Source organism: Cotesia typhae, unplaced genomic scaffold (assembly GCF_013202065.1).
Source record: "Cotesia typhae breed Kobodo isofemale line unplaced genomic scaffold, CoteBio_Ctyphae contig_5, whole genome shotgun sequence".
In the NCBI taxonomy this organism is placed as follows: domain Eukaryota; kingdom Metazoa; phylum Arthropoda; class Insecta; order Hymenoptera; family Braconidae; genus Cotesia; species Cotesia typhae.
The window spans coordinates 10,483,869-10,506,357 of record NW_027423757.1 but is presented as its reverse complement, the minus strand read 5'-3'; the positions used below and the strand labels follow the sequence as shown (position 1 = coordinate 10,506,357).

The 22,489-nt window shown below is 26.7% G+C and overlaps 5 protein-coding genes across 8 annotated transcripts; 3 read left to right on the top strand and 2 right to left on the bottom strand.

The window, feature by feature from the left end:
* Window positions 1–2: 2 nt before the first annotated feature.
* LOC141530781 (40-kDa huntingtin-associated protein) lies at window positions 3–2,046 on the bottom strand. Its single transcript, XM_074248097.1, has 2 exons — window positions 1,899–2,046; window positions 3–1,242 (listed from the first exon to the last, which is right to left on the bottom strand). The coding sequence occupies exon 2, from the start codon at window positions 1,195–1,197 to the stop codon at window positions 289–291; it is 909 nt and encodes a 302-aa protein (XP_074104198.1). The 5' UTR covers window positions 1,198–1,242; window positions 1,899–2,046; the 3' UTR covers window positions 3–288.
* A 77-nt stretch (window positions 2,047–2,123) lies between these two features.
* On the top strand, window positions 2,124–3,931 carry Rrp42 (exosome complex component Rrp42). Its single transcript, XM_074248098.1, has 6 exons — window positions 2,124–2,283; window positions 2,361–2,557; window positions 2,792–2,957; window positions 3,041–3,235; window positions 3,323–3,478; window positions 3,655–3,931. Exons 1-6 carry the CDS (start codon window positions 2,230–2,232, stop codon window positions 3,757–3,759), a joined length of 873 nt encoding a protein of 290 aa, XP_074104199.1. The 5' UTR covers window positions 2,124–2,229; the 3' UTR covers window positions 3,760–3,931.
* On the bottom strand, window positions 3,773–7,685 carry Tti1 (Telo2 interacting protein 1). The gene is made up of 5 exons (XM_074248096.1): window positions 7,313–7,685; window positions 6,917–7,053; window positions 6,655–6,832; window positions 6,403–6,580; window positions 3,773–6,317 (listed from the first exon to the last, which is right to left on the bottom strand). The coding sequence occupies exons 1-5, from the start codon at window positions 7,501–7,503 to the stop codon at window positions 3,870–3,872; spliced, it is 3,132 nt and encodes a 1,043-aa protein (XP_074104197.1). The 5' UTR covers window positions 7,504–7,685; the 3' UTR covers window positions 3,773–3,869.
* Window positions 7,686–8,084: 399 nt separating this feature from the next.
* Mats (MOB kinase activator-like 1) lies at window positions 8,085–12,497 on the top strand. The gene is made up of 5 exons (XM_074247603.1): window positions 8,085–8,358; window positions 9,035–9,201; window positions 9,277–9,504; window positions 9,579–9,742; window positions 9,924–12,497. Exons 1-5 carry the CDS (start codon window positions 8,345–8,347, stop codon window positions 10,002–10,004), a joined length of 654 nt encoding a protein of 217 aa, XP_074103704.1. The 5' UTR covers window positions 8,085–8,344; the 3' UTR covers window positions 10,005–12,497.
* Window positions 10,040–21,412, top strand: LOC141530478 (fatty-acid amide hydrolase 2-A-like). 4 transcript variants are annotated; one of them, XM_074247599.1, is made up of 13 exons: window positions 10,055–10,178; window positions 12,592–12,830; window positions 13,166–13,309; window positions 15,965–16,144; window positions 16,267–16,486; window positions 18,380–18,597; window positions 18,966–19,077; window positions 19,164–19,321; window positions 19,586–19,726; window positions 19,791–19,895; window positions 19,976–20,143; window positions 20,562–20,744; window positions 20,827–21,412. In XM_074247599.1, the coding sequence occupies exons 3-13, from the start codon at window positions 13,307–13,309 to the stop codon at window positions 20,920–20,922; spliced, it is 1,584 nt and encodes a 527-aa protein (XP_074103700.1). In that variant the 5' UTR covers window positions 10,055–10,178; window positions 12,592–12,830; window positions 13,166–13,306; the 3' UTR covers window positions 20,923–21,412. The 4 variants fall into 4 exon arrangements, with proteins under 4 accessions (XP_074103701.1, XP_074103702.1, XP_074103700.1 ...); XM_074247600.1 differs by lacking the exon at window positions 12,592–12,830 and having other exon boundaries at window positions 10,040–10,178; XM_074247601.1 differs by lacking the exons at window positions 12,592–12,830; window positions 13,166–13,309 and having other exon boundaries at window positions 10,054–10,178.
* The last annotated feature ends 1,077 nt before the right edge of the window (window positions 21,413–22,489 follow it).

The window sequence follows — 22,489 nt, the reverse complement described above, 5'->3', positions numbered from 1 at the left end:
TTCATTTTATGTTTACACACATTACTTGACTTTTTTTTTTTTATTATATTTAAATGCAATTTTTAATTATTTACAGTGCATCAATAATTTTCAATATTAAATATTTTTGGTAATTTTTTACAAATGGGCTCAACACCATTTTGGGCCATAACTAAGTGAAAAAATAAAATCAAATAGAAATTTCGTTTAAAAAAATTAAAATTAAAATGATTGACCCCACTTGTAAATATTTACCATATTTTTTTAGTCTAAAAATTAATAAAATAAAATTTATCTATGTAAATAAATTCACTCATTAGTAATAATTCGAACAAGTACTCTCAAAAGATCTTTCTGATAAGCATTTAAATATTTCCACAGTTCTGTTTCTAAATCTAAAATAGCTTCAATGTCTTCAGACTGACACGCCAAGATCAACGACTGGAGTAAAATAAATTCGTCATCGCACAAGCAGAGACAATTTTTAGTGTTTTCTTCATTGGCAATAAAATTATCCAGAATTTTTTTATGCACAGGTTGGATCTTGAAACACGTGGGATACATAATCAACACCAACAATATTCGATTGATTTCGGCGTTGTGTAAAGAATGGCGATAGCGAGTCAACGTCTTTGACTTTGTACTTTCAATAAGACTGATTAGTTCATTAATCGCGTTGAGAGCTTCAACATAGTTGTCTTGCTTTATACTGTTGACTATCAAAGCGTCGAAGGATTCCACGGTCGCACACATGCTGATGGATTTTTTCAGCAATTGATCACAGGCTGATGTGCCTTTTTGATAGGACGCAACTTCTCTTAGGCACTCAGAAACGAGCACCTTGAACTCTGGTGCATCAGGAACCCGTTCTGAAGCATCCAGGAAGCATTTAGTAGCAGCTACAATATTCTCTTGACCCAAAGACGGACACCCAATGTCTTTATTCTGTTTTTCAGCTACCAAGTACTGTCTTCCAGCTTGCACCAATGAATTTATCTCAGACGTTGTTACTCCCATTATGTGATAGCACTGTGATGCCGCTGTATAACACAAACCAGCATACTGCCAAGCTTGGTTTTGCTCACATTCTTTTGCTAATGAGATAAATTCTTCGCTAATTTCTGGGTAATTCGGATTTTTCATAAAACGTTTTTTTAATTTGTTATTAATAATATGGTACTTAGCCATCAAATTCGTCGGTTCTTTTAAATCTGACATGTTGATATTTTAATTACAAGACAGTCAAGATTAACTAGTATTAATCTGAAAAATTAAATAAGAAATTATTATACTGAAGTTAGCTGACAATGAAAATTAATTTAGCAACTATTTAATAATTTTTTTAACAAATAAATTATGGCAAAAAAAATTGACATGTAAATATTTTAAAAAATTAACAATGAAATTTTTTTTAAATAATTTTTTAAACCAACTTTGTTTGTTAAAAAAAAATTAAAATATGTTCAAGACTGCTAACTTTAATATCATCAGCTGACACTTATCAATTTTTTTAAATTTTTATAACAAATTAATTATAATTAAAAAAATGTTCCTAAAAATTTCATCAAATAAATTTTTTTTATTTTCACACGTGGAATTTTTTTATTAAATTATTTTCACTATAATTTAATTGCTATAAAGTTCTAAAAATATTTCATGACATTTAAGTAAGCTGTCACTTGACAATTTTTAATTTTTTTAACAAAAAGATTTATTTCAAAAAATTATTTTTAAAAAATTACATTTAAAAATTTTTTTAATTTCTAGATGCTAATTTTTATTTCTTATTTTTTTTTTTTACTATAATTTATTTGTTATAAAATTTTTAAAGTTATTAAATATGTGCTACATTAATTTTCATAAAAATTTCCAACGTCAACTTCAGTGCTATAAAAAATAATTACATTTATTTTACATACCATTCAAGAATTATTTTTTTATTTGTAAAAAATTTACTGACAATTGGGACAACTTTGCATTCGTATACATCATATATATTGTTGTTGTTGTTATTATTATTATTGACATCTGTAATTTTTAATGATACTTGGTTTTTAGTTACTAGAGCAAGAATAAACACCAACAACTAGAGACACCTGGATTGATTAAAAAACTCAAACTTTATGATTATTATTGTTATGGAAAAACACGTTCTTGTAAACATAACCTTAGTGTGTAGACATAAATAAGAGTCCAAGTGTGAGCTGATTTTTTATTAACAGTAATTTAATTTAAACATTTACTAAAAAGATGGAAAATCCATTAAGTTTAGCTGAAAAGACATTTATTCTTCACGGTGTAGATGTAAGAATAATTTTTTTATTAAATTATTTGTTAAATAAATATTTTTATTGTGACATTTATTTTCTTGCATAAAATAGGCAGATTTGAGGATAGATGGACGTCGTCAATGTGAGTACCGGTCAATTGAGATTGAGACAAAATTAATGCCACAAACAAATGGATCAGCGCGATTAAAAATTGGGAATACCGATGTGCTCGTAGGTGTTAAGGTTGAAGTGGATACTCCATTTCCCGATAGACCTTATGAGGGGAAACTGGAGTTCTTTGTTGATTGGTACGTTGTTCGATAATAATATTTAAGTTAGCCGACGTTTTTGACTTTTTGATTTTTTTTTAATTTATTAAATTAGTTTTATTACAATTAAATGTTTTTTGTAATAATTTTTTTAATAAAAAAATTCTAAAAATTTTCAAATGTCAGCTAATTTAATTTTCATTGCTTGCTTGATAAAATCGTTACTAATTCCTCAATAATTAATTAATTGATTAATTCATTTTTTTATTAAAGTTCTGCTAACGCAGCCCCGGAGTTTGAAGGTAAAGGCGGAGACGATTTGGCTACAGAGATCAGCAATGTACTGACAAACACTTATCAGTCACAGAAAACATTTAATCTTAAATTTTTGTCAATATTACCACATAAAAAATGCTGGAAAATGTATGTTGACGTTTTGGTATGTTTAATTTTTAAAAATAATTTTATTTAATTGTTAAAAATAATTATAACCATCATAATCAATTCTTTTCTTGTAAATAGATTTTACAATGTGGTGGAAATTTATATGACGCTATTGGAGCTGCAATAAAAGCTGCTTTATTTAATACAGAGCTTCCAAGAGTGACAGCTGCAACATTGGATGGTGGAGAAGCTGACCTGCAAGTCTCTGATGACCCATTTGACTGCGTCACTTTGAATGTTGAATCTTTTCCAGTGCTCGTCACATTATGCAAAGTAATTTATCAAACACTGTTTCATTTTTGTTATTCTATAGTCAATTAGTTGATATTTAATTTACTGATTAAATTGAATATTTTTTAGATAGGTGATAATTGTATTGTAGACCCCATAGCTGAAGAGGAAGCTTGCGCAGCAGCTAGTGTGGTTTTATCAGTAATTCCTTCAGGAGAAATCACGTCAGTTGTAAAAACAGGATATGGAAGTCTTCAACCAGCTACGTTTATAAAAACTTTGCAGGTAGTTCATAATTTTCAACAATTTTTATAAAATAAAAAAAAATTTTGGGTAATCATTTACATGTGGGGTCAACCCTATTTTTGGCCATAAAAAATTGATGAATTATTTATTTTAAATTTTCACTCGTAAATAATTACCAAATTTTGATTGACAATTCAAAATAATTAATTTTACAGACTGGAATTGCTGTAGGAAAAAAATTAAATGAATCATTAATGGACGCTCTAAAAAAAGAACAATCACTGGGACCTAAAAGACCAATCGTTAGTTTTCTACGTTAGTAAAATCAAATCATTATGATTTAATGAATTTAATTTTTTACACTGTACATGGAGTAACAAAAAACAACATTTTTAATTGAATTACTGTACAACAAATATTATTTAAACACTCATCTGTCAACCATTCGAATCTTCTCATCAATATACCTAAATATTGTTTTTAAATTCTTAACATATTTATTACTACTATCATTAACTTTTTCCAACTCTAAATCAATGCTAAAACCTTCATCCGGAGAAACCTTACTAACATGTGAGTGCCAAAGACTGATACACTTGACCCAAACAATGTCCCCATTTAAATCAGCAATCTCTTTGTACAAATTAACACAACATTTCTGCAATTCAGGTTGCTGATAGCAGTCAAGATAAGGCTCGGTAATAGTAACCAACTTCCAGAGATCCGGTTCTTGGAGTTTTAAATAACGTGTCACGGGTCCCATTTGCATAAGAAGTAATCTTTGTAATTTAAATTTCTGGGTAAATTTATATCCGTTTTTAGAATCTTTTTTATAACTATCTTTAGCAGAATCATTTAAAAATTTTGCCAATCCTGGAGACACTTGTTTGAGGGTGCGACTTCTAATAAAGTCTTCAGACACCTGAGCTAGAGTGAAAAGTAATTGCCAGGCGGTATTTATAATAAGTATATTAGAATCTTGAAATCGATCCACCAGTGGATGCCAAATTTCGTGTACGATAGGTAGCAATTGATCCGTCCAATCTTTAAGAATAAAAATACCTTCCTGAAGTGTTTGCATGCTCAGCAAAAGCTTGGCCATGTCTTTAGACGGCAAGAAGTGTAAACACTGTTTCATTATACTCTCAATAATTTTAATGTGCATTGGAGGCTCTCTATTTTCTTCCGTAGCATTATAATCTGGATTTTCATCCTCTCTATTCTCAATATCTTTTAAAATATCTTCAGGGCTGCCACCCAGTTCGTCATTCTCAAAATCTTCAGACACTTTTTTCGATTCACAGTGCTCTAATAAATTTTCTATCACTCTCTCAGCGATATTTATTTCCTTTTCTTCTTCTTTCTTCTTTACACTTTCGCTAATACCCAACAATTGCTTCAAACACACAGTAAATGTGTAGAGCACTTTGAGCAGTGAGTAAACATTTGCCTTCTGAAAATTGGCCCCCAGTTGAGTCAAAGCATCTTCAACAATTTCTTTCAGACAAGGCAGCACGTCCATAGTACTGTACTTCATGACAACAGCAACGACATTTAGCACACCAGGATTTTTTTCAACCCTTCTTAATTTAATGGTAACGTGGTAAGAAATATAGTCTACATTTTCGCGAATTAAATCAGTTATACTCTTCTTTCCTTGAGCATTAGCAATATGATCAAGAGTCTGAAGGCCCACGAGACTTATCATCCCGTGACCGCTTCCCGCTCTTTCAATTACTAAGTACAGAGTCTTTAAGAGAAATTGATGATAATCCTCCTTGAGTACCGACGCTAAGATCCCCAGACCTTCTGTCAATAAGCAAGACTCGACGACATTGTATTGCAATTGACGAAGTGAAGTACCTTCATCTTGGATAGGCAGGTACCAAAGCTCAGGATCCGTGTAGTAATCTACAACTTGCCGCAGAAGAGACACCGGGGCTTCGTAACCTGATTTGAGCATCCAGTTTAGCAGCAGAGTCAATTCTTTACGATAGTGAGGCATGTCGGTAATGAGTTCGAAGATACTGTTGACTAAAATTGATAATTCTCCAAGACTACTCAGTAAACTGCAAATGAGAATTAGTTTTTCTTCAGTTGTTGAGTCACGAATGAATTTGAACTTCTTCCAAGACCGCCGTGAGTCAACAACATCCTCGATTGTCCGCAGCTGATTTTCTTCAAGAATTGTGACATCACTGCAGTCAAGCTCAGCTACGTAGACCAGGGATAAAATCAAACGTCTTAAATGAGCGATGGAAGTCATTATTTGAGGAAGACGTTCTTTTCCGAGAAGTCTCAAGTAACCAGCCAACTGGTTCAAGTACGACAATTGCGCTGCATCGTCTGATCGGCGGATGATTCGCGGTAACTTTGTCAAAAGCTTGTAAAACCTTTCTTCTAGAGTTTCAACAATTGATCTCATTTTATATTGAGTGACAATATTGTTAACTTGGCTCAGCAATGAGTTTGCTAGATCTCGTACTTCTGGAACATCATCTTCTGACAGGGTTATCAAAATTTCAGTCAGTTCTGCAAAACTCTGGCGAAGGTTACTTGGACATTTAGTGAGTAGTAAAATTACTGTTACAGCTAATTCTTTTCTTACTTTATAGTGAGAATGTTTTTTTAGATTTATCAAGTCACGCATTGGAGCTTGGAGTTTATCAGCAGCTGCGTCTAGCCATTCTTGATTACGCACTACTGTTTTTATATGTTTCTCCATACCTTGACGACCTTCCTGGTTTAATTGGATACCCAGAGGGTCTGAGGTAGAGCTTGACATTTGGGGCAAAGCTGGGAGAGTTGATACTTCGGTATTTTTCACTAGATCTTCCATTACCAGTGCTACAATACGTCCCAATGCTCTTACTGCCATCTAAAATAATTTTTTTATAAAAAATTTTAAAAATTATTTTTAAATAATGTTAAATAAATAAATAAATAAATATATTGAAAATTACCAGGGTAATTTTATGATGTTGAACATCGCTTCCTTGATAAATTTCTTGTAATTTTTTGACAATACCGGGAAGAAATAACATTATAATATTCGCTACATCATTACGTAAAACAACTTCTGAGGCATCGACACTGTCGTGGACATAGGAGAGAGCTATAAGTGCTTCCAAGGCAGCAATTCTTTTTAAAAGATAATTTTAAATATTAATATTTTTGTAAAAAAATAAATTAATTCAATAGTTTTAATTGACTACCGTAAAGAAAATGATTTTTCTGTAACTGCTATTGATAAACAAGTATAAATACTTTGGCTGATTTTCGCTGCATTTTCACGTGTGTAAAATTCTTCTATTACGTCAAGCGATGTATTGACAATCAAATATTTTAAACAATCGACAACGCATTCTTTTAGTTCTTCATGTGACTGAATTACTGAAAAATAAATATTGTGAATATTTAACCTTTTTTTTTTTTATATTTAAATGACAGAAAATAAATTAAAAATTAATGTCTTACCTAAATTGCTCTGTGCAGAATCATAAATAGAAATAATAAAACATACATAAAGTTTATTAAAAAATTCAAGTTTGTAAAATCTTAATCTGGTAATGACTGATTTGACAATATACATCAAATGTAATTTGACATCTTTGCTGAAAAAGAAAAAAATTAATTTAGCAGATTTTTGATAATTTTTTTAATAAATAAATTGTGGCAAATAAAAAGTCGGAGAAAAAATTGACATGTAAAAATTAAAAAAAAAATAAAACTCAATTTTTTTTAAATAATTTTTTGGAAATAATCTACTTGTTAAATAAAAATAAAAAAATGGTTAAGTGACTGCTGACTTTAATATCATAAAAAATTATAGTAGATTAATTAAAAATGAATTATTATAATAAAAATAATTACCTTATATTATTTTGTAAATGAATTATAACTGGGAATAAAATATATTCATTAAGATTTTGTATTACTGAAGCTGGTAAATTTTTTACACATTTTTCAACATCAATAGCATTTTTAATTGTCGGTTCTTCTATTAAACAATCACAGATTGGCTTAAGCTTAAGAAAAGCTTGTCGTATAGTAATGTCCTCCATTATCAATTAAATAAATATGTCACTGAGATAAAATAAATAAATTTCACCGGTATTAACTTGTTGACACCCACATGTAAATAAACAAACGTTTAGGTTAGAGTAATCCCATATTATTGAAATGTGTATATTATTTTTTGAGGTTAGTTCAAACTATTGCTGTTGTGATTTCTTGTTGACTATTCATAATACTGAAGTTAGCAGTCAGCTGTCACTTTTAAAAATATTTTTAACAAATCAATAACAATAAAAAAATGCTTCTAAAAATTTTCACTTGTAATTTTTATTAATTTTGACATGTGAAACATTTTAATAAAATTTTTTTTTTATTATTGAATTGCTACCAAATTCTAAAAAAATTTTTAATGTCTGTCAACTTCAGTGTTATGACTATTCAATTTAATTTAACAGCTGGTATCACGTGACAGGTGTTTTCGGACCAATAGCCGTCATTTAAAAATTTCTAAAATCCACTTGCGGATATGACGTAACCCAACGAGCTCTAAGAGAAGGACCAATAGAAAAACAGAAAGGAAATAGTCTGTTAAAAGAGCTGGAGCGGGAGAGAGAGAGGAGGAAAGTGTGTGTGCAGTCGATGGAATCATCTCTCTTCTTGAGGTAGTTGACAAAAAAATTACCTCTTAAAAAAAAGGTCTGCCATTTTACATCACTGCTGTAATTTATAATTTTTACCTAGACCGACTGTATAGCGAGTGTCGTTGATAAACCACCCGCCACAACAATAAGTGTCAGTTGTTTTACGTGGTGATTTTAACAAAAAAAATATTAAATCGACGTAGCAACAGCCTAAGTCGCACATTGACGCGACAGCTACTTTATCAGAATGAGCTTCCTATTGTAAGTATTTTTTATCAATAATTATTTTTTACATTTTTACCAAGTAAATTGATTAATTAATTAATTTTAATTGATTATTGTCAAGTTAATGATGAAGATTGATTTTTAACTCAAATTTATTAGCACGTCATTGATCAATATCCTGAGAAAGTGCTATTTATTTAGAAAGATCCGTTCTTGTTGTCGATTGATATGACAGAATACTTGACTATCGGAGCACTATCTCCACCCAACACTGTTGTTAATTACTGACATAAATATTATTACTGGATCAAGTTCTTTTTTTTTTTAAATTTAGGTTCTTGACCTGTCTACATGAATTCATTTCTCTCAAGTCCAATAGTTTATCTATAAATAGACCACCAATTGAGTCTCATCAGAATTGTGTATTTTTTAATCCATTAGACTTTAAAAAATAATTATTTATTTATCCTCGAAAAATTTTTTTACTTACATTAGTCGAGGTTTATTTTTTTTTTTTTTTTTTTTTTTTTTTTTTTATTTTTATTTATATTGCACCGTTGACTCACGTCATTATTACAAATATAGTATGTTATGAGTCATTTGTTAGATTAATACTCTTACATTATTATGCTAATTTTTTCGCACAGGATTATTGTTATATTTAGTAAAGAAATTAATTGGGAGTTTGTATTGATTTTATTTTTGTTTGCAGTGGAAGCCGGTCTTCTAAGACATTCAAGCCTAAGAAAAATATTCCTGAAGGGACACATCAGTATGACTTGATGAAACATGCTGCTGCGACTTTGGGCTCGGGGAATCTGAGACTTGCTGTCATGTTACCTGAGGGAGAAGATCTGAATGAGTGGGTAGCAGTTAACAGTAAGTAATTTGTCCGAGATAACAAGCTAATGATTTTAATTACAATATTTGATTAATTTTATTGTCTTGTTTTAGCTGTTGATTTTTTTAATCAAATAAACATGCTGTACGGTACAATCACGGAATTTTGTACTGAAGAAAGCTGCCCGATAATGTCGGCAGGACCTAAATATGAGTACCATTGGGCTGATGGTCACACTGTTAAAAAACCTATCAAATGTTCAGCACCCAAGTACATTGATTATTTAATGACTTGGGTCCAAGATCAGCTGGACGATGAAACTCTTTTTCCTTCCAAAATAGGTATGGTAAATTTTATTGGAATATTTAATGTAACTATTAAAGTATAAGAAATAATTTTTTTTTTAATGTAACAGGTGTTCCTTTTCCTAAAAATTTTCTCTCAATTGCTAAAACAATTTTAAAACGACTGTTTCGAGTGTATGCACACATATACCATCAACATTTCAGTGAGGTGGTTCAATTAGGAGAGGAGGCACATTTAAATACATCATTTAAACATTTCATTTTTTTTGTTCAAGTAAGTTTTTTAATAATCTTAAAATCTTGATCAGGCCCAGAAAATTTAGATGACTTAAAATTGGTAACAGGAATAATTTGAAATTATTTTCCTGAATTTCTTTGACCAATTTTAAGTTTTATAATTTTGAAAATAATAATCTGAACTTGAATAGTAAATAATTGTTAATTTTTTTTTTTAGGAATTTAATTTAATTGAAAGACGAGAGCTGGCGCCGTTGCAAGAGTTAATTGAAAAATTAACAGCTAAAGATGCTCGATGAATGAAATATGGTGACAAAATAAATTTATTTTTATTTAAAATACAACAAGTGGAACAATAAATGTGTAAAACTCCAAAGAAACCAACTGCATCGTTATCTCCTGGCTACTTGCGTATTATTTGGATATTATTTAACTGGATTTAAAATCTTAAAGTTTGCTAAGCATCGTTTCCGGTAGGTTGTTGATATTTATATGCTTTTACGCTGCAATTTAAGTCTATAATCATATTAGTCTGCAATGCAGACCTAAATTTCGTACAGCTTTTAATCTGAGACGTATCATTAAATAATAGTAGTTATTATTATTAAAAATAATAATAAGGAACAAAGGATAATAAATTTTTGAGCGTTAGCATAATTATTAAGAATTCGTTAACGTTATTCTTGTAATATAGTTGTATGGTTAGAATGTTTTTAACGTAATTTATAATTACTCTCTAATTAATGTAAGAAGGATACTTCTATTATAATTTATTACCGTCGTGTGTTTTTTAAATTTCATTTTTTAACTTAAGTATTTTTATTGTTTTTATTTTCTAGATTATTAATGTTAGCGGGTTTTAAAAAGATTAAGGCATTACGCGTGTCCAGCGAAGATATTTAATTATTGTTTTAAATATTTCTTTAATTTTTTTTTTTTTTTTTTTTTTTTTTTTTTTTTAATAAATTAATTAAATAGTTGATAATAGATTTATTTTATTCTAGAATAATTTTCTTGGCATTTTGTTACAGTCGTGCACAAATAATGCGTACCACTAGTGTATATTTTAAAACAGAGATTTTTTTAAAATTATTATTATTATTTAATTATTGCAACAAAAGTTTTACTGCCTTTATTTTTATTTACTTTTATAATTTTATTTTATAAATTTGGTGCGCATTTATGTTTGACAATATTATAATTATTATTTAGTGTAACTATCTATTGACAGAAATAAAAAAAAAAAATCATGTATTTATTACAAGACAAATGTCGATAATAAAATAAATTAATGTGGAGAAATTGAAACGTATAAATATTCACAGTTAAAAGAAACTACACAACTAAAATACTAGCTATCTTTCTGTACGTCTTTTGAACACTTGATCACAGTCATGCTGAACAAAAAAAAATATTAAAACATAATTATTAAAATAATAATAACAAAATATTATATTTTATATATAAAGCTTTTGCGGATGAGTAATTTTTAAAAGCAAATTTGAATACGATATTGACTAATGTGAATAATTATTTTTTTGTATTCAAACTCAGATTTCAGATGCCCGTTAAGTGTACTTTTACATATTTACTATAAATAAAACTAAATTTAATAATTTGTATACTAAAAATAATTATTAATTATCATAATAATGAGTACTTAATTAAATATGACGCATTGGATTGTCACGTAAGGATAAGCTTTAAATTGTTATTATTTTAGAACGTCATTATAATTTTAAACTATTTAATTTTGTGTGATACTCAATTTAACAGACATCTAACAATTTTTTAGATTTTTATAACAATTAAATTATAATGAAAAAAATTTAGAAAAAAAATTTTATATGTATGCAGAAAGAACAGGATGACACTGGATATCATCCCAGATTATAAGGTAAAAGACCCAGCTATTGACACTTGCAATTTTATTGTAATTAAAAAAATAAAATGTTCTCAAAAAATTAATTATCAAATTCATAGTTCAAAAATTATATTTATTAATTTGTTAGAGTTGATTTTTTTTTTTTAATTAAAATAAAAATGCAAGTGTCAAGAACGGGGTCTTTTACCTTACTGAGTGAAAAAAAAAATTTCAGATAGTAGCTAGTATAATCCAGATTACAATGAGTATAATACAGATTACAATGAATATAATCCAGATATCACCCAGTATAATCTCGATTTTTCTAGCTACTATCTGAAATTTTTTTTTACTACAGATATCATTGAGTATAATCTGAGATTATATCCAGTGTCATCTTATTCTTTCTGTGTAAAAATTAAAAAAAATTATAAGTGCGAATTTTTAAAAATATTTTTTTTTTATAATCATTAATTTGTTATGAAAATTTCAAGAATTTTCAGAATTTGAGTGTCATAATTTTATTTGTTTTAATTATTTTTTTATTTCCAAACAATACAGGACAAATTTATTTATACTGACTATGATTTAAATCAAAATACATTAAATTAAATTTGCATAATGGTAGTCAAAATATTTCCGTCGAAATAATTGTATAAAATCAAAAAAAAAAATTAATTTAAAGAAAAATGACCGTTCTAAAATTATAAAAATAAAGAAGAAAGTTTTAATGAGTTTACTTGAATTTTAAAATAATTGAGTAAACGAAATAGAGGCTCAAATTGTATGGTATGGTAAAAAAAAAATGCGTCAAATTGCTTATCTTCTGTAAAAACAAATCGTTATTTCGCGTTAACGATTAATAGTGATATCTGTGCAATGTAAATAGTATTTTTTTCAAATAAAAATAAACAATGGCTCGATATAATTTGTTAGATTAATTTTTAATAATTATTTTTATAAATTTAAAAATTTTTAAATGTTCCTTTGATTCAATTGTTTGTTTAAAATAATTTTTTCAGCTGACATCTGTCAAAAAGTAAAATTAAAAGAAGAAAACCCTAATTATCAATTCAGTATCGTTAATTGAGTGTTTATTTAATAAAAAATGTGTATTTATCCAGACAATAACATCAGAGAGCGAGTATCAAATATTGACTGAGATAATTTGTTGTGGAACAACGTTATGGAAGAAATAAATAATTAATAATCGGAATAGTCATAATAATAATTAAGTCATGGACGATAAGCGTACTAATAGGTAAAATAATGAAGCCAAGAAAGCGTTTCTTTTTTCTCAGTTGCTATTGTGGTCACCCCACTTGGTTTGTTGTACGGCAAACTTTATAGAAGCCTTTTTCTCTCTTCTTCGTACATAATTTCAGTCGTCGCGAACCATTCACCGGGTTCGGATAAACTCGATAATTTATTTTAAATAAAGTATTCCAGTCTTTGACCAGTTATTCGCCACACGTGGCTCGTAATTCATTTCTTCAATCTCATAATTTATTTCTTCTTTTAAATTATGATCCTAAAGTGTGCTTTTAATTTCTGACTATTTTTATTTTTTCATTTCACTCACTCGGGACTGAAAAGTCAGTAATTGCACCGAAGAAGAGGGAAAAAAGTGAAGAGCAAAGCTGCAACGAGAGAAGTAATCAAGTAATCACACGTTTTGACAGTTTACCTCGTCTACTAAATTTATTCGCATGAAATTAATTCATTTTAAAATCCATAATGGTATGTAAATTCAATAATTTGCTCAATAAATATTTAGCATAAGAATAAATAAGCTTTTTAGACAACATATTTATTGATTATTATAAATTATAATTAATAACACAAAAAATACTAATCTATTGAACGTTCGTTGAATAAAAATGAACAAGAATAAATTTTACTGTAACTAATACGCTTAAATTTAAGTTTTTTTTTGTCTGATTTTTTTTTTCAATGTCAAGAGATTTTTCAGTACAAAAGATAATATTGTTTAACCGCTAATACATAACGCATGAGTATGACGTAAAGTGTTTGCTAAAAAACGTTAAAAATTTTAAAAACTACCATCAAAGGATCATTGTAAATTTTCAAAAGAGTTTTTAAGAAAACAATATTGCATCTTATAGATTTATTATCATTTTTTGTCATTATCATCATTCAAACTCTTCAATTACACTTTAAATTGTAAAACATGTTTACTTATTTGTCTAGAACTTAAACTTCAGGCTTATAATTTTAATAAATTTTTCCTAAGTCAATTATTCCAACAATTAAACTACTTTTTGTTTATCAACTATCGATGTCTTATCTTTTTTTTTTTTTTTTTTTTTATACTTTAAAAGACAATTGCACTATTTTATCAGTTAGTTACCTCAACAGTATAATACACCGCGACAGTCTAACAAGCAAATTGTCCTACTAAATTATTACCAGTATAAAATTGCTTGTACAATGAAGAATATTACTTAGAAATTTATTTTGTTCAAACAATTTACTTAAAAAAATTTTATAAAATTTTTTCTTGAGTGCATTTTAACAAGTGTTTGCAAGTATTATTTTTAAATATATTTATTTTACTATTGAGCAATATTTCAGCTAAACATAAGGTGTGACAGATTATTTAGCACTGAAAAAAAATTTACACCTGCATATAACGTTATAAAATACACAAGCTGGAGTAGCCTTCCCTTCTAGAAATTCTATTCATCAATTCTCTCTTTACACTCAATAGCTCGAGTCACTTGAAGTCTATCGATTTATCGCAAATTACGCATTGCATTAATTAATTATGCAACTTCTCATAACTATTCAGCCTCTGAAAAAAGAAGAAAAAAAGATTAACACGTTTAATCACTCAATTAAAAAAAACTAGATTGTAAACAGAATAAAAAAAATTTTTTTAACTTAAAATTGACTTAATGGTTCAAAAAATTGGTTTAAAAGAGTTATGGTTTGACTTATTAAATACAGTTTTTTAAATTCTTATTAAACACATTTTTTTAACTAAAAATTGACTTAATAATTAAAAAAAAAAAAAAACTTACATTTAATTATAATTTATTTTATTAATTGAAATTTTATAAAAATTAACTTTATTAAAAACTCTTGCAGTTATTTAAACAAAAACTTTGTCGCATAATTTTTTTGAAGATATTACATAAATATTTTTAATATATTTACAACTCAATCGATTGACTTAATGAAGATATATCTTCAGTAAATAAATTATGCAGAATAGTAATTTATTAAATGCATTTTTTTAAATAATTAAATACTTATTAAATCCATTTTTTAACTTAAAATTGACTTAATAATTAAAAAAAAGCTTAAATTTAATTTTGTTAATAGCAATTTTATAAAAACTAACTTAAAAGTCTTGCAGTTATTTTGTCGCATAATTTTTGAAGATATTGCATAAATATTTTCAATATATTTACAACTCAATCGATTGACTTAATGAAGATATATCTTCTGTAAATAAATTATGCACAATAGATTTAAAAGAGTGATGATTTGACTTATTAAACACACCGGTGTCTTTTACATTTCATAACGCAATCTGCCAAGGTTTGCGGTTTAGTGGTATTGGCATGGCATATTAACATTGTGCATGGTCCCCCACTGTTCTTCTATTCATACTATTCATGCCGTACATATCAGCGCATTGACAGAGTTGTCCATAACGCACTACATATATATCTTCTTTGCTCTTTAAATATCTTACACCCATCCAGATGACCTGTAGTCACTATCATCTTCGCTCCGAAGAAATATCTCTGTTAAAAAAACCTGCAACAAGATACAGCCAATTATTATCTAATATACAATATATAATAACTAGTTTCCTATGCGCATTAAATCCGAAGTTACTTAATTGATGATTGTCGCGTTTAAACTTGTTATCGATTTTTAATCCACTTTTTTTCCTTCAAACAAGTTCTCCAATGTATCAGTGACATTGCAACATGTAATAGTAATTAGATTAAGAAATTCTGGTCTTTATAGTTCTTGAATTAAATCTCACTATTTCTTCCCTGAAATAATAATTAATTGTTTTATTATTCAAGTGAATTAAAATTGTAAAATACTTACAGCTGGATAAAATAATTCAGTGTTATTTTTAAAAAGTGGTAAAATAAAAATTATTTAATATAAACAAATAGATCAATAAAAAATAAAAATGGAATTAGCTTTATCTGGATTAACTCTATTGTATGTTAATATAAGACGCTTTGATTACGCGGTAAGTTAACACGCGAGTAATAATTTATAATTATCGTAACCTTGACATTGAATTTCTAATTTTAAATTGTAAAATTATTGGAAATTCATTCACGGATATTTATTTTAATTTTATTTAAAATATGTATTTTTTTTTTTTTTTTGTTTACACAGGAGTTTGTAAATGGTGCGATGAAAGTATTCATAAAAGCATTTGTATTTATGGTATCATGTGCAGTGACGCCTTTTTTAAAATTAGCAGCTTTTAGAAAAATAAATCGATGCCCAGCAATTTCTAATAAATTATTATTTATTCATGCTAATGAATTAGCAAGAAGAATACGCAGAAAAGAGGTATCGTTAGTTTTTACTTATTATTACTTGTATTAATTATGACTTATGACATTTTCTATTGGCTAAGCAAATAATTGTTTTTTTTTTTTTTTTTTTTTTTTTTTTTATGGCTCGGCGAATAGATAACCAGTGAAGAAATAGTAAGAGCTTATATAGAACGATGTCTAGAAGTTAATCCAGTGCTAAATGCAATAGTGGAAAATCGGTTCGAAGCTGCAATCAAGGAAGCACGTGAAGTCGATCTCCTTTTGAAATCCGGCACCAGGTCTGAAGAATTACTGGCTCGCGATACTCCGCTTCTTGGTATTCCCGTCACTGTTAAAGAAAGTATCGCTGTTGAAGGTAATCAATTATTTTATTACTTTTATGTTGTTTTAGTATTTAATTTATATATAATTATTATTTATATATCTTCTTAAGACTTGTAAGACGCTAATTTGATTATAATATTGGAAACACATTTCTTCGATGAAAGTTTTGACATTAATCAATTCAGAAAGTATCTGTTATTAAATTTTATCGATTCAAGTTTATATTATATATGATTTTATATTTCTTCCTTTTATTTCTATTAAAATTAGTTCAAATAGGAGAAAATTTTATCTAAGTTTTTAGATTTATAAACACTTTAATTTTTTATGGCTTTAAAATTATATAAAATCGGCAATTTTTTATATTAAATAAAAAAAATCATTAAATACAACTATTCAAAGATTTGTGAAGAAAAGTATTAAATAAAATTTATTTTAAATATTAAATTTATAAAATAAAAATAAAAATTTACATAAATCGGTTTTTTTTATGGTCAATTAAATTTTTCTAGTACTTTGTTTGAATTTATATGCAATTGAAAGAATTTTTAATAGTAAAATTTATGAAATTCAACAGATAATTTTTTATATCTTTAAAATTATATAATGGCGGCAATTTTTCATATTAAATAAAAAAAAATCATTAAATACAATTATTCAAAGATTTATGAAGAAAAATATTAAATAAAATTTATTTTAAATATTAATAAGAATTTTTAATAGTAAAATTTATGAAACTCAACAAAGTACCTAAAACACTTTATAAAAAAAAAAAAAACAAGTATTTTAAAACAAATAAAGACTGCACTTTGTCTTGTGTACTCTGTAATACGAAGAACTTTAAATATTTCTTCCAAACACTCTAATGGAGTGATTGAATATTCATCAATCAATCGGCAATTTTTCAAACTTCATTGAGTGTATCAATTAATGATGGCCCAATTCGAAATCCATTAGAGATTGATTGAATTAATGACAGGTCATAGAAATCGTGAGACACTTGTCGGGCGAGTATCAGTGTAATTATTTTGATTAGATGACTTTTGTCGTGCTTAACACGAGACATGTCCCTACAATGTAGATACATGTATATAGATGAATGTTGCGTGCAATAAGAACAATTTATCATCAGCGGACTTGATCCGTAGGCTTGTTAAATTTAGCTCGGAGATCGAGCTACTGCTTGTTGACTGGAATTGACGATAATAGATGTTGATTAATCTAAAACGGTGTCTCTTTCCTCGTTGAAAATGTCGAAACATTATTTGTTATAAATCATAAATATACTTTTTTTTTTTATTATTTATTTTTCACCTGTTGATTGCTCGAAATTCCTATTATTTTGGTGAAAAATATTAGGGTAAAATATTTGCAGTCATAAGGAAGAAAAAAACATTTTTTGTAATTAAGAAATGACCTTGTATCTTGTGAAATATTGACATTTTTAAAGATATAAGCTCATCCTGATGTTACACTTATCAAGAGCTTTCATTTGAGTACCCACATCAATTTTTCATATATTTATATATATATATATATATATATATATATATATATATATATATATATATATATATATATATATATATATATATATATATATATATATATATATATATATATATATATATATATATATATATATATATATATATATATATATATATATATATATATATATATATATATAATATATATAAATATATGAAAAATTGATGTGGGTATTCAAATGATAGCTCTTGATGAGTATAACATCGGGATGAGCTTATATCTTTAAAACGTCAATATTTAAGAAAGTACAGTGCAGCTTAACAAAAGTCATTATTTAATAAAGCAACATTTTATTTATTTATTGTTCACAAGTCCCGGCAATAATTGGCTGCAAGGTTGCTAGTCAATTATTAATTACTTATAAAATTTTCAGGAATAAGTCATGCTGCTGGACGTAAAACGAAGGAACCAGCAATCGCACTATGTGACGCGGACTCAGTTCAACGTGTCAGAAGAGCCGGTGGTATAATTATCCTTGTTAGCAATACCCCGGAGATGTGCATGTGTTGGGAGACTTATAACAACGTGACCGGCACAACATTAAATCCATATGATACACGAAGAACATCTGGTGGTTCTTCTGGAGGGGAGGTATTCCACTATTTGTATCAATAAATATGATAATTAAAATTAATTTAATGATAATTGCAATTGCAAATAAATTTTCATTGAAATGTCAATCAGGATTATTAATTAATATTTAAATATTTCATTAAAATCTGTAAATATTTTAACGTTTTGATGAATAATGAAACGACAGATATAAAAATACTTGAGAAAGTTGTAGCTTCTTTTATTATTTCTTTTGAAGATACTCAAAATTTACGTCACTTAAACTTTTACGACTTTCTCTTTGCCGTCTCGTTTATTCGCGATTTAAAGACCGATGAATGTCTTATAAATATTTTGTCTAATGTTTCGCAATTTATCGTCACTTAAATATTTTTGTTTTACTTTAGGCAGCGCTTCTTGGGTCAGCGGCTTCACTGCTGAGTCTCTCCTCTGATATTGGGGGATCTGCAAGACTTCCAGCGATGTTTTGTGGAGTTTTCGGGCACAAACCGACTCCAGGTAAAATTATAGCGTTAATTTATTTTATTAAAATAAATATTATAGTCTTCTTGAAGTAACTGAAGCTTGAATTTATTTTATTTCAGGATGGGTTTCAACTGACGGACACATGCCAGGTTCAGTAGATCCAATGTGGCCTTCATTTCTGACCCTTGCGCCAATGGTTAGATACGCTGACGATCTATTGTTTTTTTTAAAAATAATGATCCAGTCGGACGTTGCTATTTCGCATGTCAATGAGCAAGTAAATATTTAAATTTTTAAAAATCAGTTATTTTTAAATGTAAATTTTTTTAAAATTTAATTTAAACATTTTTTTAATTTAATTTAATTTTTTTATAAATTTAATTTAAATATTTTTTAAATTGAATGTAAATTTTTTAAAAATTTAATTAAAATTTTTTTTAAATTAAATTAATTTTTTTTTTAATTTAATTTAAATATTTGAACTTTTAAAAATCAGTTATTTTTAAATGTAAATGAATTGATTTACCTTGTTTTGATTTAGGTTAATATTAAGGATATTAATTTCTACTACTTTGAAGAAATACCATCATTTCTTACTCACAAAATAAATTCTGAAATAATAACCGGTATTCACAAGTTTATTCAACACTTGGAAAGCTCTCAAGGAATTAAAACCCACAAGGTATGATATTTTTTGCTATTAAAATAAATTATTTATTTAAAAATCTAATCAAAGAAAAATTTAGGCTGTTATACCGGATCTTAAGTATGCTTTTGAAGCATCATCAACTATGCTTCTTAAACTAGAAGGTGTTGATACTGTTTTCGATGAAGAAACAAACGCTCCTTTAGTAAGTTAAAATTTTTACATAATATTTATGTATTTATTTTTTAATTATTAAGCTTAAAATAATTTATATTTATGCATTAGAAATGGAAAAGCGTTCTTGGAGAGATATTGAGGTATTCAACTTGCAGATCTTCGCATTCCGTCAGCAGTCTTTTTTACGGCTTGCTGAAAAAAATAACCGATTCGTTTCCGAAAAATCATTTTAATTGGTTGCATGAAAAAAATGAGTCGATTAAGAGACAATTTCAGGTAATTTATTTAATATGTACACTGAAAAAAAATTAACTTGAATCAAGAGAAAAATTCTTGAACCAAAAAAATAATTTAGATGAATTTTATTATTTTGAATTAAGAAAAAAAATTATTGAATCAAGTAATATTTATTTAAAATAAGAAAATTTTTTTAGTTTTATATTTTAAAAAAAATTGCATTTTCGTTTTTTTTTTTTTTAATTTCTACTGTCAATTTTTTTGCCATAATTTATTTGTTATAAAATTTTTAAAATTATTAAATATATGCTAAATCAATTTTCATACAAATTTTTCTGATCAAATCAAGAAAATTAAGTTTTTCAAAATTATTTACTTGATTCAAGTTAATTTTTTTTCTGTGTAAGATTACTATTACATTACGCAAGCAATAAACTTATCTAAAATTGATTTACAGGATATTCTTGGTGATAATGGTGTTGTAATATGCCCGACATTTATTGATGGGCCTCATTATCCTTATGAAATTTATCCAAGAGTTTGTAATGTTACTTATATGATGATCTTCAATGCAATCGGACTTCCTGTGACTCAATGTCCTATTGGATTTAATAAAAATGGTCTTCCAATTGGATTTCAGGTAATTTTATTTAAAAATAATTATTTAAAAAAATTTTTAAATAAAATTACAAGTATAAAATATTTTTATATATAAATAACAGGTTGTTGGAAATGTAGGACAAGATCATTTGACAATCGCCGTAGCGCGAGAAGTCGAGCGAATTTTTGGCGGCTGGAAACCTCCACCAAGTTGTTAAAAACAAATTTAATATTTAATCAATTTTATTTACAACGAAAAAAAGTATTTAAATTAATTCTATGCATACTAAATCAATCAAAAAGCTTCGGTAATTCGATACTAAATTTGATTTATAAAACAGTGAATTAAAATTACTTGTGAAAATTATTTTCAAGTGATTTTTTGTGGGATAAAGTGGTAATTTCTACCTCTATTAAATCGTGATTAAAATAATACAAATCTGTGATGTGTACGATAAGAGTGCATTAACTTTATATTTCATCGTGCGATAAATATTTTTACTATCATAAATTTTCTATTAAAAAAAAAAAAAAAAAAAATTATTTGTATTAACAAAGAGCCATACACTAAGATAAATTTGTAATTTAATTAAGTTATTGCTTGTCAATTATAGTTGATAGCCTAAATATTAAGAATGTAGATAAATTTTTTATCTAGAAAAACTAACTAAACTGTCAATTAAAATTAACAAAAATTCATTATTATAATTTTTATTTTTTATTATTTATTAATTTTTGTGATTCTCGTATATTAATAAAAAAATAAATTTTAAAATAAATTAAAAATAACAATAATTCAAAATAATTTTATAAGTACTGGTGATTATTCTGAACTTTGTCGTTATCACGTGAACTTTACATTACTAAAATTTTTTAAACATTGACCCGACCAATATTTATGTTGTAATTATAAAAACTTTATTTATTTATTTTTATTTATTGAATTTAAATGCCAAGGCATAAAGCCAAATGTCAAGAAGTAAATACATAGAATTTTGTTTCACATAAGTAATATAATTAAAATTAGAAGTTTAAAAATTTTTGTATTATTTATTTTATTTTTTTATTCAATTTTTATGCCAAGGTAAAATAGCCGAATGAAAATAACATACATAATTTTATAATAAAGATCACGTATAATAATATTAAATACAGAAGACCGACATAATTAAATTTTAAGGAAATTTATAATTCAGAATGATTAGATAATATTTAATTATCCATAAATAAAATAATTAAAATTTAAAGTATGGCTTGAGTATAAACAATTTAGTATTTTTTAATTATCTTTAACAAAAAAATTATTTAAATAAATTGAATTTTTAATTTATTAAAATTTCTACAAGTCCATTTTTTTAATAATTTTTTTTGCTATAATTTATTTGTTAAAGAAAATTAAAACAATTGTGAACTGACAGCTAAATTTAATGTGATGTATCTTAATACATACATTTTTTACACTTTACCAGCAATTTAAATAAAAATCCAGCTTATCTAAACTTAAAAGAAGATCACTTTAAATAAATCACTTAAAATAAATTGTAAAAAAAAAATGTTAACTAATATTTTAATTTAAGAAGGAATTAAAATATTTTCCTTCAGATTTGACAGTTCGATAATAAAATAATGTGGATAACATCCGGAAATTGGTTTGATTCGATAAAATGTAGATTAAAATTAGAATATTCAAGCCATCAGGTCGTATGTCGAGATCCCGATGGATAAATTAGCAAAAAACGTCTCATTACTTATAAAGTTATTTATAATCAACTTTTTGTTTTACAT